The sequence below is a fragment of the Moschus berezovskii genome, chromosome X (assembly GCF_049115385.1).
Source record: "Moschus berezovskii isolate FMDL1 chromosome X, NW_MosBer_1.0, whole genome shotgun sequence".
Classification (NCBI taxonomy): domain Eukaryota; kingdom Metazoa; phylum Chordata; class Mammalia; order Artiodactyla; family Moschidae; genus Moschus; species Moschus berezovskii.
This window is the reverse complement of record NC_142488.1, coordinates 62,191,918-62,203,997: the sequence shown is the minus strand read 5'-3', so window position 1 is coordinate 62,203,997 and position 12,080 is coordinate 62,191,918. Positions and strand designations below refer to the sequence as shown.

At 44.7% G+C, this 12,080-nt stretch overlaps 2 protein-coding genes across 3 annotated transcripts in view; both read left to right on the top strand.

The window, feature by feature from the left end:
• Nucleotides 1–5,641, top strand: part of PDZD11 (PDZ domain containing 11) — a 34,571-nt gene extending 28,930 nt beyond the window's left edge. For both annotated transcript variants that reach the window (XM_088834214.1, XM_088834215.1), the window contains exon 7: nt 5,502–5,641. In XM_088834214.1, the coding sequence (XP_088690340.1) occupies nt 5,502–5,590 (89 nt within the window). In that variant the 3' untranslated portion in view covers nt 5,591–5,641. The remainder of the gene's footprint in view (nt 1–5,501) is intronic.
• P2RY4 (pyrimidinergic receptor P2Y4) lies at nt 1,266–5,635 on the top strand. Its single transcript, XM_088834212.1, has 3 exons — nt 1,266–1,545; nt 2,061–3,195; nt 5,502–5,635. The coding sequence occupies exons 1-2, from the start codon at nt 1,424–1,426 to the stop codon at nt 3,163–3,165; spliced, it is 1,227 nt and encodes a 408-aa protein (XP_088690338.1). The 5' UTR covers nt 1,266–1,423; the 3' UTR covers nt 3,166–3,195; nt 5,502–5,635.
• Nucleotides 5,642–12,080: the final 6,439 nt, after the last annotated feature.

Sequence of the window (12,080 nt, the reverse complement as noted above, 5' to 3'; positions counted from 1 at the left end):
CCATCTCCCAGAGCTTGCTCAAAGTCATGTCCATTGAGGCAGTGATGCTATCCAACCAACTCATCCTCTGTTGTCCCCTTCTCCTCCTGCCTTTCATCTTTCCCAGCATCAGAGTCATTTCCAGCTCAATAGACCTCTTGAAATTGACAGGTGAAAAAGTCTCATCTTTCCCCAGATCTACTTTTCTCATAACCTTCCTCATCTTTGTCAAGGGTATAAGTCCAGTTGTTCAGGCCAGAAATCTTAGTTATTTTTGACTCCTCTCTTTCTCTTACATCCCTTATCAATAAATTTGTTATCTTTACTTTCAAAATCTGTCCAGAATCTGCCACTTCTTACAACCTTCACCACTGTGGACCAAGCCACCATCATCTTTATTGGCAGTAGCCTCTGATCTGGTCTTCCTCCTATGTACACCATCCTGTAGTCTGTTCTCACCATAGAGCTGGCCAGGGAGCCTTCTAAAATGTGAATCAGATCCTGACACTTGTCTCTTCTAAACCCTCAATGGCTTCTCAGTCACTGAAAGAAGAAGTCAAGGTGTCCTCACAATGGCTTCCAAGGACCTTCATGATCTGGTTCGTGCTGAACTCTCTGATCTCATCTCTGTGTTTCCTCTTCCTCACAATCATCTGGTCTTTGTTTAAAAGTCACCCTAATATTTAAAACAGAAACACCCTCTATTTTCTTTTTCTCCTATACATTTTTCCATAGCAATGATCATGATCTATATATTTTACTTGTTAATTTTATTATCTTTTCCTTCCCACCAGTATGTAAGCTTCATTAGAGTAGGAGTTTTTGTTTGTTTAGTACTGGTGAACTACCAGTGCCTAGAGCTAGACCAAGCACATAGTAGGCTCTCAGAAAGTATTTGCTTATCCTTTCCTAGATTATGGCCAGTGGCTTAGAGAGGCCACTGAGATAGCAATTAAGTCCATGGATGTTAGAGCCTGGTTCAAAAGCCGGCCTGCCTGGGTTCAAATCTTGACTAATTAAATACTTCAACTCTCTGTGCCTTAGTTTTCTCATCAGTAAAGTAGGGATAATCATGATACCTACTTCAGAGAGCCTGTGAAGCCCTTAATAAGTATAAAGCATTTAGAACAGTGCCTTGCATGTAGTTAGTGCTATATATAAATTTCATATAATTAGATGTACATGGAGTTAAGATTTATATCAGTAGTTTAGATTTTCTAAAATCTTTCAATGTGTTATCCATGTTAACATTCATTTCTCATTTTCCTGCTCGTACAGATTTCTATGATCATCCTTCAGGCTTGGTTATCTCCAGTGACCTGGCTCTTCATCTGTCAACTTGGATGTTTCCTTGTGTACTCTCTTCTACTGTCATTTAGAAGCTGTTAAATAGTAATCTCGCTGGGCCCCAGTTTCCCAATCTTGATGGGCCTTGCTATCGCTAATGATTTCCCAGGACGGGAGGAGGTACAAGCCCCACCCCCAATCCCGCCTCCTTGGTCATGCCCTCTGGCTGCCAAGGGGAAGGGTGACAGAGTCAGCTGGGCTCAGCCTCAAGGGGACCAGGTAGGAGACATGCCAAGTTTCTTCGGTAAGGGTGGCAATGGGGTTCTGGGCTGGCTCAGGCTAGGGGAAGGAGTCAGAGATCACTGTAGTCCGGAGACACTGGGACCAGGGGAGAGAAGTCACTGTGTGGAGAGAAGCCCTCTTCACAGGGATGTCGCTTATCTGGTGAGCTGGGAGAAAATTTGGGTCTGGGTATCTTCCCACACTGGTCATGGTAGGCCCCAGCTCCCTTCAGCTAGCTAAGCTCTGAAGGACAGTTAGCTGCAGAAGAACAACCCAAATCCACTGACTGCCCTCCTGAGCCCCAGTGCTGCCTGCTACCTTCTACTCCCTGGGCTGGACCAAGGGATCTCTGGAAGAAGCCAGGCTGGCCTAGGCTACCTCCAGGTGCATCCTCTCAACCCCTACTTGTGCCTCAACCACTGCCCTCCCCATTCTCTGCTTTCTTTCCCCAGGTTAGGGCTAGGTGGCCAGGGAAATCCAGCTACCCTCACTTCTACCCTTTCTTCCTCTAGGGGGACCATGGCCAGTACAGAGTCCTTGCTGTTCACAGCCTTAGGTGCCCACTCAGATCCTGACAACAGTGAGCTGAAAAGGGACTGCCAGTTTAACGAGGAGTTCAAGTTCATCCTGCTGCCCGTGACCTATGCAGCTGTCTTCCTGCTGGGCCTCGGCCTCAACACCCTGACCATCTGGCTCTTCCTCTTTCGCCTCCGACCGTGGGATGCGACAGCCACCTACATGTTCCACTTAGCCCTGTCAGACACTTTGTATGTCCTATCACTGCCCACTCTTGTCTACTATTACGCGGCCCGCAACCACTGGCCCTTTGGCACTGGGCTCTGCAAGTTCATCCGCTTTCTCTTCTATTGGAACCTCTACTGCAGTGTTCTTTTCCTCACCTGCATTAGTGTGCACCGCTACCTAGGCATCTGCCACCCACTGCGGGCGCTGCACTGGGGCCGCCCACGCCTTGCTGGCCTTCTCTGCCTGGCAGTTTGGTTGGTCGTAGCTGGCTGTCTCGTGCCCAACCTGTTCTTCGTCACCACCAGCCCCAAGGGGGACACCATCTTGTGCCACGACACCACTCGGCCTGAGGAATTTGACCATTATGTGCACTTCAGTTCGGCGATCATGGGGCTGCTCTTTGGCATGCCCTGCCTGGTCACTCTTGTCTGCTATGGACTCATGGCCCAGCGCCTGTATCGGCCCTTGCCAGGGGCCACCCAGTCATCTTCCCGTCTGCGCTCTCTGCGTACCATCGCTGTGGTGCTGACCGTCTTTGCTGTCTGCTTTGTGCCTTTCCACATCATGCGTACCATTTATTACATGGCAAGGCTGTTGGAAGCTGACTGCGGGGTGCTGAACATCGTCAACTTGGTCTACAAAGTGACTCGGCCTCTGGCCAGCGCCAATAGCTGCCTGGATCCTGTGCTCTATTTGCTCACTGGGGAAAAGTACCGACGTCAGCTCCAGCAACTCTGCAGGGGTGGCAGGTCCCGGCCTCCCAGGGCTGCCTCCTCTCTGGTGCCAGTGTCCCTGCCTGAAGACAGCAGGTGCAGGCAGACCACCGCCCCTCAGGACATCGGCTGCCCCACCCCTCGGGCAGATAGTTTGTAACATTGGAAGCTGGAAAGTGAGAGAAAGGGGGTGAGTCCAGGGCAGAGGGGAGGGAACCTAATAGTGACACCGGATCTGGCTGCTTTCTCCTCTTCTCTGGGCTCTGGAAAGAGACCCTCATTTTAAGGTTTAAGAGGAGCCAGAGAAATCACATGTGACCCTATCACTCCAAACCCTTCAGTTGCCCTCTCCTTTTTAGCCCGAAACACTAGAAGCCACTCTTCTTCCTCAATTCCTTTCTCTTTGTTTCTGTCCCCTTCCTGGGGCCACTGGTCCTATTTCTTAGTCCTACATGACTTCTGGCCTCTCCCCCTGTTTCCTTGTACAGCATGCATTCCTTTAGCCAGACCAGAGCATTTAACTGGAGAGGTGGAGAAGCTGGGGTGATCTCAGGATTGGGCTGACGTATTTGATGGTGATAGCCAGAATCAAGAAGTGGGGGCCTCAGCATATCACAGGTGCCTGGGATATGACATATATAGCGCCCACACCCACTCCCTGGTTTCCCCTGGAAGACAGGATAGTCGTGCTTACCCAGGCGCTGAACTAGGGCACAGTCCAGACAGCCTACCTTCCAGGGTCCTCACATGCAGCTGGAGACATGGCTCTGTTGAATGGTATGTAGCCATGACATAGAGAGGGAGCCCTCTCATGGGGTGGGAAGTCTTCTTATGGGGTGGGGACCTTGAGAAGCTTCAGGGGCAGGACCCAGGCTGATAATGGCCTTTGGAACAGGAATGGGATTGGCCCTTCTTTATGATGTTTGCTGAAAACATATTTGACTGCTCTCCTATACTTAATGAAAGGCAGAGTGGATGGCTCAGAATAGGAGGGAGGAGCTCTCGTGTCTATGGCATAAATTCCAGCACCAAAGGGTGGAGCAGGTTTGTGCAGAGATCGGGGTGGTGACAGGGACTGAGGCCCACAGCTGGCTCTTCACTGGTCACTCCCTTTCTCTGGCTCCTGTCCTAGATAAATGATAAATCTGTCACCAGCTCTTTCAGATCAGGCTTTAGGACTTCGAGGACAGGGCAAGGCACAGGGTCTAGGACAACTTCCCTCAGAGTTTGCCATCCAGTCACTCCTCTCTCGCACATCTTTGTGCTTATGGGCTGCTAAGAGTGGAGGTGGGATGTGAAACTAGGGGAGCTAACTCTTACGCCATGGGAAGAATTTCTGGGCAGGCCTCTGTGAGAAGGGTAGGCTTACACTTCCAGGCATCCGCTGTAAATTGCCTTCCAGCCCTTTGGTCTCCTGAATCTCCAGCCTTCCTTTCCTTTTGCCCTGCCCTTGCTGACCTGACTCGGATTCCTTACTTGTCTCCTGGCTTCTATGGGATCTCTGTGGAGAGTAAGGTTAAGGCTGGTCTGCAGAAAAAAAAGACTCCAATGTCCCTGAGCCCCCTTTTGCATTCTTTTAAGGGCTCCCTCTTCCTCTCTAGATATCAAGGCTCTCTTTCCTTTTCCTTTGTTTGTTCTTCTTCATCATTTTCAGTCTCTTCTGTAACAGATTTCATTTTCTTTAAAAAAAATTCTATTCATCTTATTCCTTTCACTGTCAAATTTCTGGAAAGAGTACCATGAATCCCATTTCCTCACCACAAAGTCATTCCCTAACTCTCTGGATCTGGTTTCCTTCCTATACTTTTCTGTACCTAGAACACAAATTGCCTCATAAGGAAAAACTTTAAGGATCTTTTCTCTGCCTTCATTCCCTTTGATTTTTATGCTTTGCAAGTAACCCTGTTACTTTAAAACTTTTTTTTTATAAAAGCTACGTTAAAAAATTCCACTGATCCCTGAATCAGGAAGATCCCCTGAAGGAGGAAATGGCAACCCACTCCAGTATTCTTGCTTGGAAAATCCCATGGACAGAGGAGCCTGGCTGGCTACAGTCCATGAAGTTGCAAAAGAGTCAGACAAGACTCAGCAACTAAATAGCAACAGCATGACAATATTAAATAAAAATTTGAAAGAAAATATTCACCTCTACTTCACAACCCTAGACAATTCTTTTCATTTTTCCATGTTCCATGCTTCTCTAGTTTATGTAATACATATGTGTGTGTGTATATATATATATATGTATATGTTTAAATGCAATCAGTGTACATATATTTTTAAATTCTTCAAAAAAATTTTTTTATTGCAAATACTTTCCTTGTATTACAGTCTTTCATGTTCATCATTTCAATGATGACATAAAATTCCATCCATCAGTAGATCATATTTTATTTGACTATTCTATTATTGGTCATTTAGGGAACTCCCAATTTTTCTATGCTTTGAATATTTTAATGCATATAACTTCTTCCTTCTTTGTAATTCTCTTCCTAGGACAAGTTCCCAGGGTTGGGATTACCAGATCAAAGAGCATGAGTGGTTTCATAGAGCTTGATTTCCCAAAGGACAGCACAAATTTTTAACATCACAATGACACGTGAGTGTTCCAGTTCCCTTGCAGCCCTGGCATTGGACTTTATAAGAAATCTTTTTGGATGGCTTAAACATTTAACTTAGTAATTTCATTTCTTTGGTTACTCATGGGATTGAACACTTTCCCACATGTTCACGATTTGCATTTTCTCTTGGGTGAATTGTCTGTTCGTATCCTTGAATTGGTATGTTAGTGGTATTCTTTTCTATCTAAATGTATTCTTTATTTGACATACATGTTAACCCTTCGCCATATTTGATGTAACTATTTCTTCCATTTATTGTAATACTTTTAACTTTAGTTCCTTATTTTATCTCCTTGCTTTAAAATTTCTCTTTGGTAATTTGCAACGTTGTGAATATAGTAAAAACTATTGAATTGTATACTTAGAAATGGTGAATTCTATGGTAAATAAACTACATCTCAATAAAACTGTTAAAAAAAGAAAAAACATTCTCTCTTCCTACTTTTCTCACTCTTATTACTTCTTCTCTTTGCTTGCTGCTCTTTCTTTTTTATTCCCTAAGTGAACAGAGTTCCAGAATCTGTCATAGTCAGAGCATTTGGGGATTATTTAATCCCCTTCCCTCATCTGAGCTTTGATTTTTCTCTTGGAGAGAACATATATGCATGTGCATACAATTTAGTTGACTCATAGTCCTTGAGAGTACCTTGGAAATCTTCTAGGGCCTGGGCACTGCTTCACTTTACAAAGGAGGAAACAGGTCCTGAGATATGACTTGCTTATGACTTAGTAAGTTAGGGTCAGAGCAGAGACCAAGCCCCAGGGCCCCAGAATTCCAGAGCTCCTTCCATTACACCAGGCCAACTGAGTTCCAGGTCTGACCTTTCTCCCAAGCTCCACCTTTATGTCTTCAGTTGCCCACTGGACAATTTCACTTGAATCTTCCATTGTTACTTACAACCCAAATTGTCAAAAACTAAACTCCCTAAACCAGCTGCCCTACTTGTCTTGCTCATTTGTGTTTATGGCATCTTCTTTTCTCAAGTCACCTAGGCTTGAGAATACTCAGGTAACTTTGACTCTTTGCCCTCCCTGTTTCCTTTATAGTTCCAGTGCTGCTGCTGCTGCTGTTAATTCACTTCAGTCATGTCCGACTCTGTGCGACCACAGAGACGGCAGCCCACCAGTCTCCCCGTCCCTGGGATTCTCCAGGCAAGAACACTGGAGTGGGTTGCCATTTCCTTCTCCAATGCATGCAAGTGAAAAGTGAAAGTGAAGTCACTCAGTCGTGTCTGACTCTTAGCGACCCCACGGACTGCAGCCTACCAGGCTCCTCTGTCCATGGGATTTTCCAGGCAAGAGTACTGGAGTGGGGTGCCATTGCCTTCTCCAGTGCTACCATTCTATAAAAGAAGGCCAATTGTAATTGACATGATGAAGGAAGAAATGTCTGAATCTCATGAAATAAGGAGGGCAAAGAGTCAGTGCTGCCTGAATGTTTTCAAGCTTAGGTGACTTTATGGTTCCAGTGCTACCATTCTGGGGCTTCCCAAGTGAGTGCAGTAGTAAAGAATCTACCTGTCAATGCAGGAGATGAAAGAGATGCTTGTTCGATCCCTGGGTCGAGAAGATCCCCTGGAGTAGGAAATGGAATCCTGTTCCAGTATTCTTGTTTGGAAAGTTCCATGGACAGAGGAGCCTGGTGGGCTACAGTCCACAGGGTCACAAAGAGTCTGAGCTTTGTGGCATGACTAAGCACACACACTGCCATTCTCTCCCTGACTGTCATTGCCTCCCAACTGGTCTTCCTTACCTCTAATCTCTCCTTGCATGATATATTCAGTGCATATTGCCAGGTTAATTGGCCCCAAAACTGGCTTTCACAGTTTCACTCTCTTAGTCATAACTCTTTCATGGTTCCCCAGTGTCTACAAGGCAAGTTGAAATTCTTTTGTCAGAAATTCAAGAGTGTTAGTGAATATGCCTCTTCATCATTAGCTTCACTTCTCCTCTCTTTGTTTTTACTCCTAAAAATTAAATCCCTCTTGCCAGGTGTGTGAGAAGGTGATCTGTGAACTTAGTTACCATCTTTCCATTCTTTGGCCACTGAATAAAGATTGTTCTTTGTAAAAAAACAAAAACACACAGAGAAGAAGAAGAAATTCAAGAACGCCTTTTTCAGTCTTATTTTCCATTCTTCCCCGGTACAAATCTCTCTTCTCCAGCTATTTTGATCTCCTCATTCTTTTTTTCCAAATATGACCTCTACTTTCTTACATTTCCACTTTTATTCTTCCTTTCCCACACTCTTGAATGCCCTCCCTGTTTTCCCACTGTCTTTTTCCTACCCAGTGTCCAAGGCCCCAGGTGGCACTAGTAGTAAAGAACCTACCTTTCAGGGCAGGAGACCGAAGAGACATGGGTTTGATCCCTAGGTCAGGAAGATCACTTGGAGAAGGAAATGGCAACCCGCTCTAGTATTCTTGCCTGGAGAATCCCATGGACAGAGGAACCTGGCTGGCTATGGTTCATAGTGTTGCAAAGAGTCGGACACGACTGAAGTAACTTAGCATGTACACCCAAGACCAAGCTTAAGTCCCACTTCCTCTGAGGACTTTCCTGCTGACTCTTTTGCACAGTGACCTTCCTGGTCACTCCTACAGTAATTATTACCTATAACAGTCATTTGGCACTTATATTGTCTTCTGATATTGCTTATACTACTATCCTGAATTGTTATTTAACCCTTTATGTGTGTTTGTTTTGAGTTCCTACCTGTGATAGAAAGGAAAGAACATAGAACTAAAGATCAAAGAACTAAGTTGGAGCCCTGGTTATGAAAGTGGGGATCAGGTGTGTCACTTGGGTGAGTCACTCAGACTCTCTGAGCCAGTTTCATCATCTGTAAAATGAGGATCGTAATCTCAGCTTTAGGTATTCCAGATTATGGCAAGACTCTGTGAATCTAGGGAGCTAAGAAAATATAATTGTTTGTTATTTTATTATCCCATATGCTTAATAAATATTTGTAGAATGATTACATGTCAGTAATTTAACTTAATGTTTCTTCTTCTGGGAATATTTCCATGTTAAGAGGCCACAGACCAAGGAGTCTGAAAATCCAGGAGCACTTCAGGAGTAGTGGAGGTTGGAGGGCATTGGAAAGATACTTTGAAGGAAAGCAGGCCTTTCAGCAGTGACTGCCACGGGGGCAGGGGCTCTGGGTGCAGCACACCTGTGCATGGCATAAGCCCTCTTGGAAGAGGTCACTATTAACCCCACCATAGAGCTGCCAGAACTTACATAGGACTGGGAAACAGACTCTTGGAGGGCACAAACAGAACCTTGTGCGCACCTGGATCCAGGAGAAAGGATCAGTGACCCCACAAGAGACTGACCCAGACTTGCCCTCATGTGTCCAGGAGTTTTCGGCAGAGGTGTCGGTTGATGGTGGCCCGCTGCAGGGCTGGGGGCACTGAGTGTAGCAGTGTGTGCATGGGACCTTTTGAAGGAGGTCGCCATAATCTTCATTACCTCCACCATAGTTTGGCCCCAAGTAATAGCAGAGCCAAATAATATTTCTTTGTATAAAGAAAGCTGAGCACTGAAGAACTGATGCTTTTGAACTGTGGTGTTTGAGAAGACTATTGAGAGTCCCTTGAACTGCAAGGAGATCCAACCAATCCATCCTAAAGGAAATCAGTCCTGAATATTCATTGGAAGGACTGGTGTTCAAGCTGAAATTCCAATACTTTGGCCACATGATGTGAAGAGCTGACTCATTTGAAAAGACCCTGATGCTGGGAAAGATTGAAGGCAGGAGGAGAAGGGGACGACAGAGGATGAAATGGTTGGATGGCATCACTGACTCAATGGACATGAGTTTGAGTAAACTCAGGGAGTTGGTGATGGACAGGGAGGCCTGGCGTGCTGCAGTCCATGGGGTCACAAAGAGTTGGACACGACTGAATGACTGAACTGAACTGAAATAACAGGTAGGGAACACAGCCCTACCCATCAACAGAAAATTGGATTAAAGATTTACTGAGCATGGCCTCACCCATCACAAGACAGCAGTTTCCCCCTCAGTCAGTCTCTCCCATCAGGAAGCTTCCATAAGCCTCTTATCCTTCTCCATCAGAGGGAAGACAGACTGAAAACCACAGTCACAGAAAACTAACCAATCTGATCACATGGACCACAGCCTTATTAACTCATTGAAACTATGAGCCATGCCATATAGGGCCACCCAAGATGGACAGGTCATGGATGGTGGAGAGTCCTGACAAACTGTGGTTCACTGGAGAAGGAAATGGTAAACCACTTCAGTATTCTTGTCTTGAGAACCTCATGAACAGTATGAAAAGGCAAAAAGATATGACACTGAAAGATGAACTCCCCTGGTCGGTAGGTGCCCAATATGCTACTGGAGATCAGTGGAGAAATAAATACAGAAAGAGTGAAGAGATGGAGCCAAAGCAAAAACAGCACCCAGTTGTGGATGTGACTGGTGATGGAAGCAAGGTCCGATGCTGTAAAGAGCAATATTGCATAGGAACCTGGAATGTTAGGTCCATGAATCAAGGCGAATTGAAAGTGGTCAAGCAGGAGATGACAAGAGTGAACATTGACAATTTAGAAATCAGCGAACTAAAATGGACTGGAATGGATGAATTTAATTCGGATGACCATTATATCTGCTACTGTGGGCAAGAATCCCTTAGAAGAAATGAAGTAGCCATCGTAGTCAACAAAAGAGTCCGAAATGCAGTACTTGGATGCAATCTCAAAAATGACAGAATGATCTCTATTCGTTTCCAAGGCAAACCATTCAGTATCACAGTAATCCAAGTCTATGCCCTGACCAATAATGTTGAAGAAGCTGAAGTTGAATGGTTCTATGAAGACCTACAAGACCTTCTAGAACTAACACCCAAAAAAGATGTCCTTTTCATTATAGGGGACTAGAATGCCAAAGTAGGAAGTCAAGAAATACCTGGAGTAACAGGGAAATTTGGCCTTGGAGTACAGAATGAAGCAGGGCAAAGGCTAACAGAGTTTTGCCAAGAGAACACACTGGTCATAGCAAACACCCTCTTCCAACAAGACAAGAAAAGACTGTACACATGGACATCACCAGATGGTCAATACTGAAATCAGATGGATTATATTCTTTGTAGCCAAAGATGGAGAAGCTCTATACAGTCAGCAAAAACAAGACCAGGAGCTTACTGCGTCTCAGATCATGAACTCCTTATTGCCAAATTCAGACTTAAGTTGAAGAAAGTAGGGAAAACCACTAGGCAATTCAGGTATGACCTAAATCAAATCCCTTACAACTATACAGTGGAAGTGACAAATAGATTCAAGGGATTAGATCTGATAGGCAGAGTGCCTGAAGAACTTTGGACGGAGGTTCATGACATTGTACAGGAGGCGGTGATCAAGACCATTCCCAAGAAAAAGAAATGCAAAAAGGCAAAATGGTTGTCTGAGGAAGCCTTACAAATAGCTGTGAATAGAAGAGAAGCAAAAGGCAAGTGAGAAAAGGAAAGATATACCCATTTGAATGCAGAGTTCCAAAGAATAGCAAGGAGAGATAAGAAGCCTTCCTCAGTGATCAGTGCAAAGAAATAGAGAAAAACAATAGAATGTGAAAGACTAGAGATCTCTTCAAGAAAAATAGAGATACCAAGGGAACATTTTATGCAAAGATGGGCACAATAAAGGCCAGAAACAGTATGGACGTAACAGAAGTAGAAAGTATTAAGAAGAGGTGGCAAGAATACACAGAAGAACTGTACAAAAAAGATCTTCATGATCCTGATAACCATGATGGTGTGATCATTCACCTAGAGCCAAACATCCTGGAATGGGAAGTCAAGTGGGCCTTAGGAAGCATCACTACAAACAAAGCTAGTGGAGGTGATGGAATTCCAGTTGAGCTATTTCAAATCCTAAAAGATGATGCTGTGAAAGTGCTACACTCAATGTGCCAGCAAATTTGGAAAATTCAGCAGTAGCCACAGGACTGGAAAAGGTCAGTTTTCATTCCAAACCCAAAGAAAGACAATGCCAAAGAATGCCCAAACTACCGCACAATTGTGCTCATCTCACATGGTAGCAAGGTAATGCTCAAAATTCTCCAAGCCAGTATGTGAACCGAGAACTAGATGTTCAAGCTGTTTTAGAAAAGGCAGAGGAACCAGAGATCAAATTGCCAACATCCATTGGACATTGAAAAAGCAAGAGAGTTCCAGAGAACCATCTGCCTCTGTTTTATTGACTATGCTAAAGCCTTTGACTGTGTGGATCACAACAAACTGTGGAAAATTCTTCAAGAGATGGGAATACCAGACCACCTTTCCTGCCTCTTGAGAAATCTGTATGCAGGTCAGGAAGCAACAGTTAGAACTGGACATGGAACAACAGACTGGTTCCAAATAGGGAAAGGAGTACGTCAAGGCTGTATATTGTCACCCTGCTTATTTAACTTATATACAGAGTACATCAT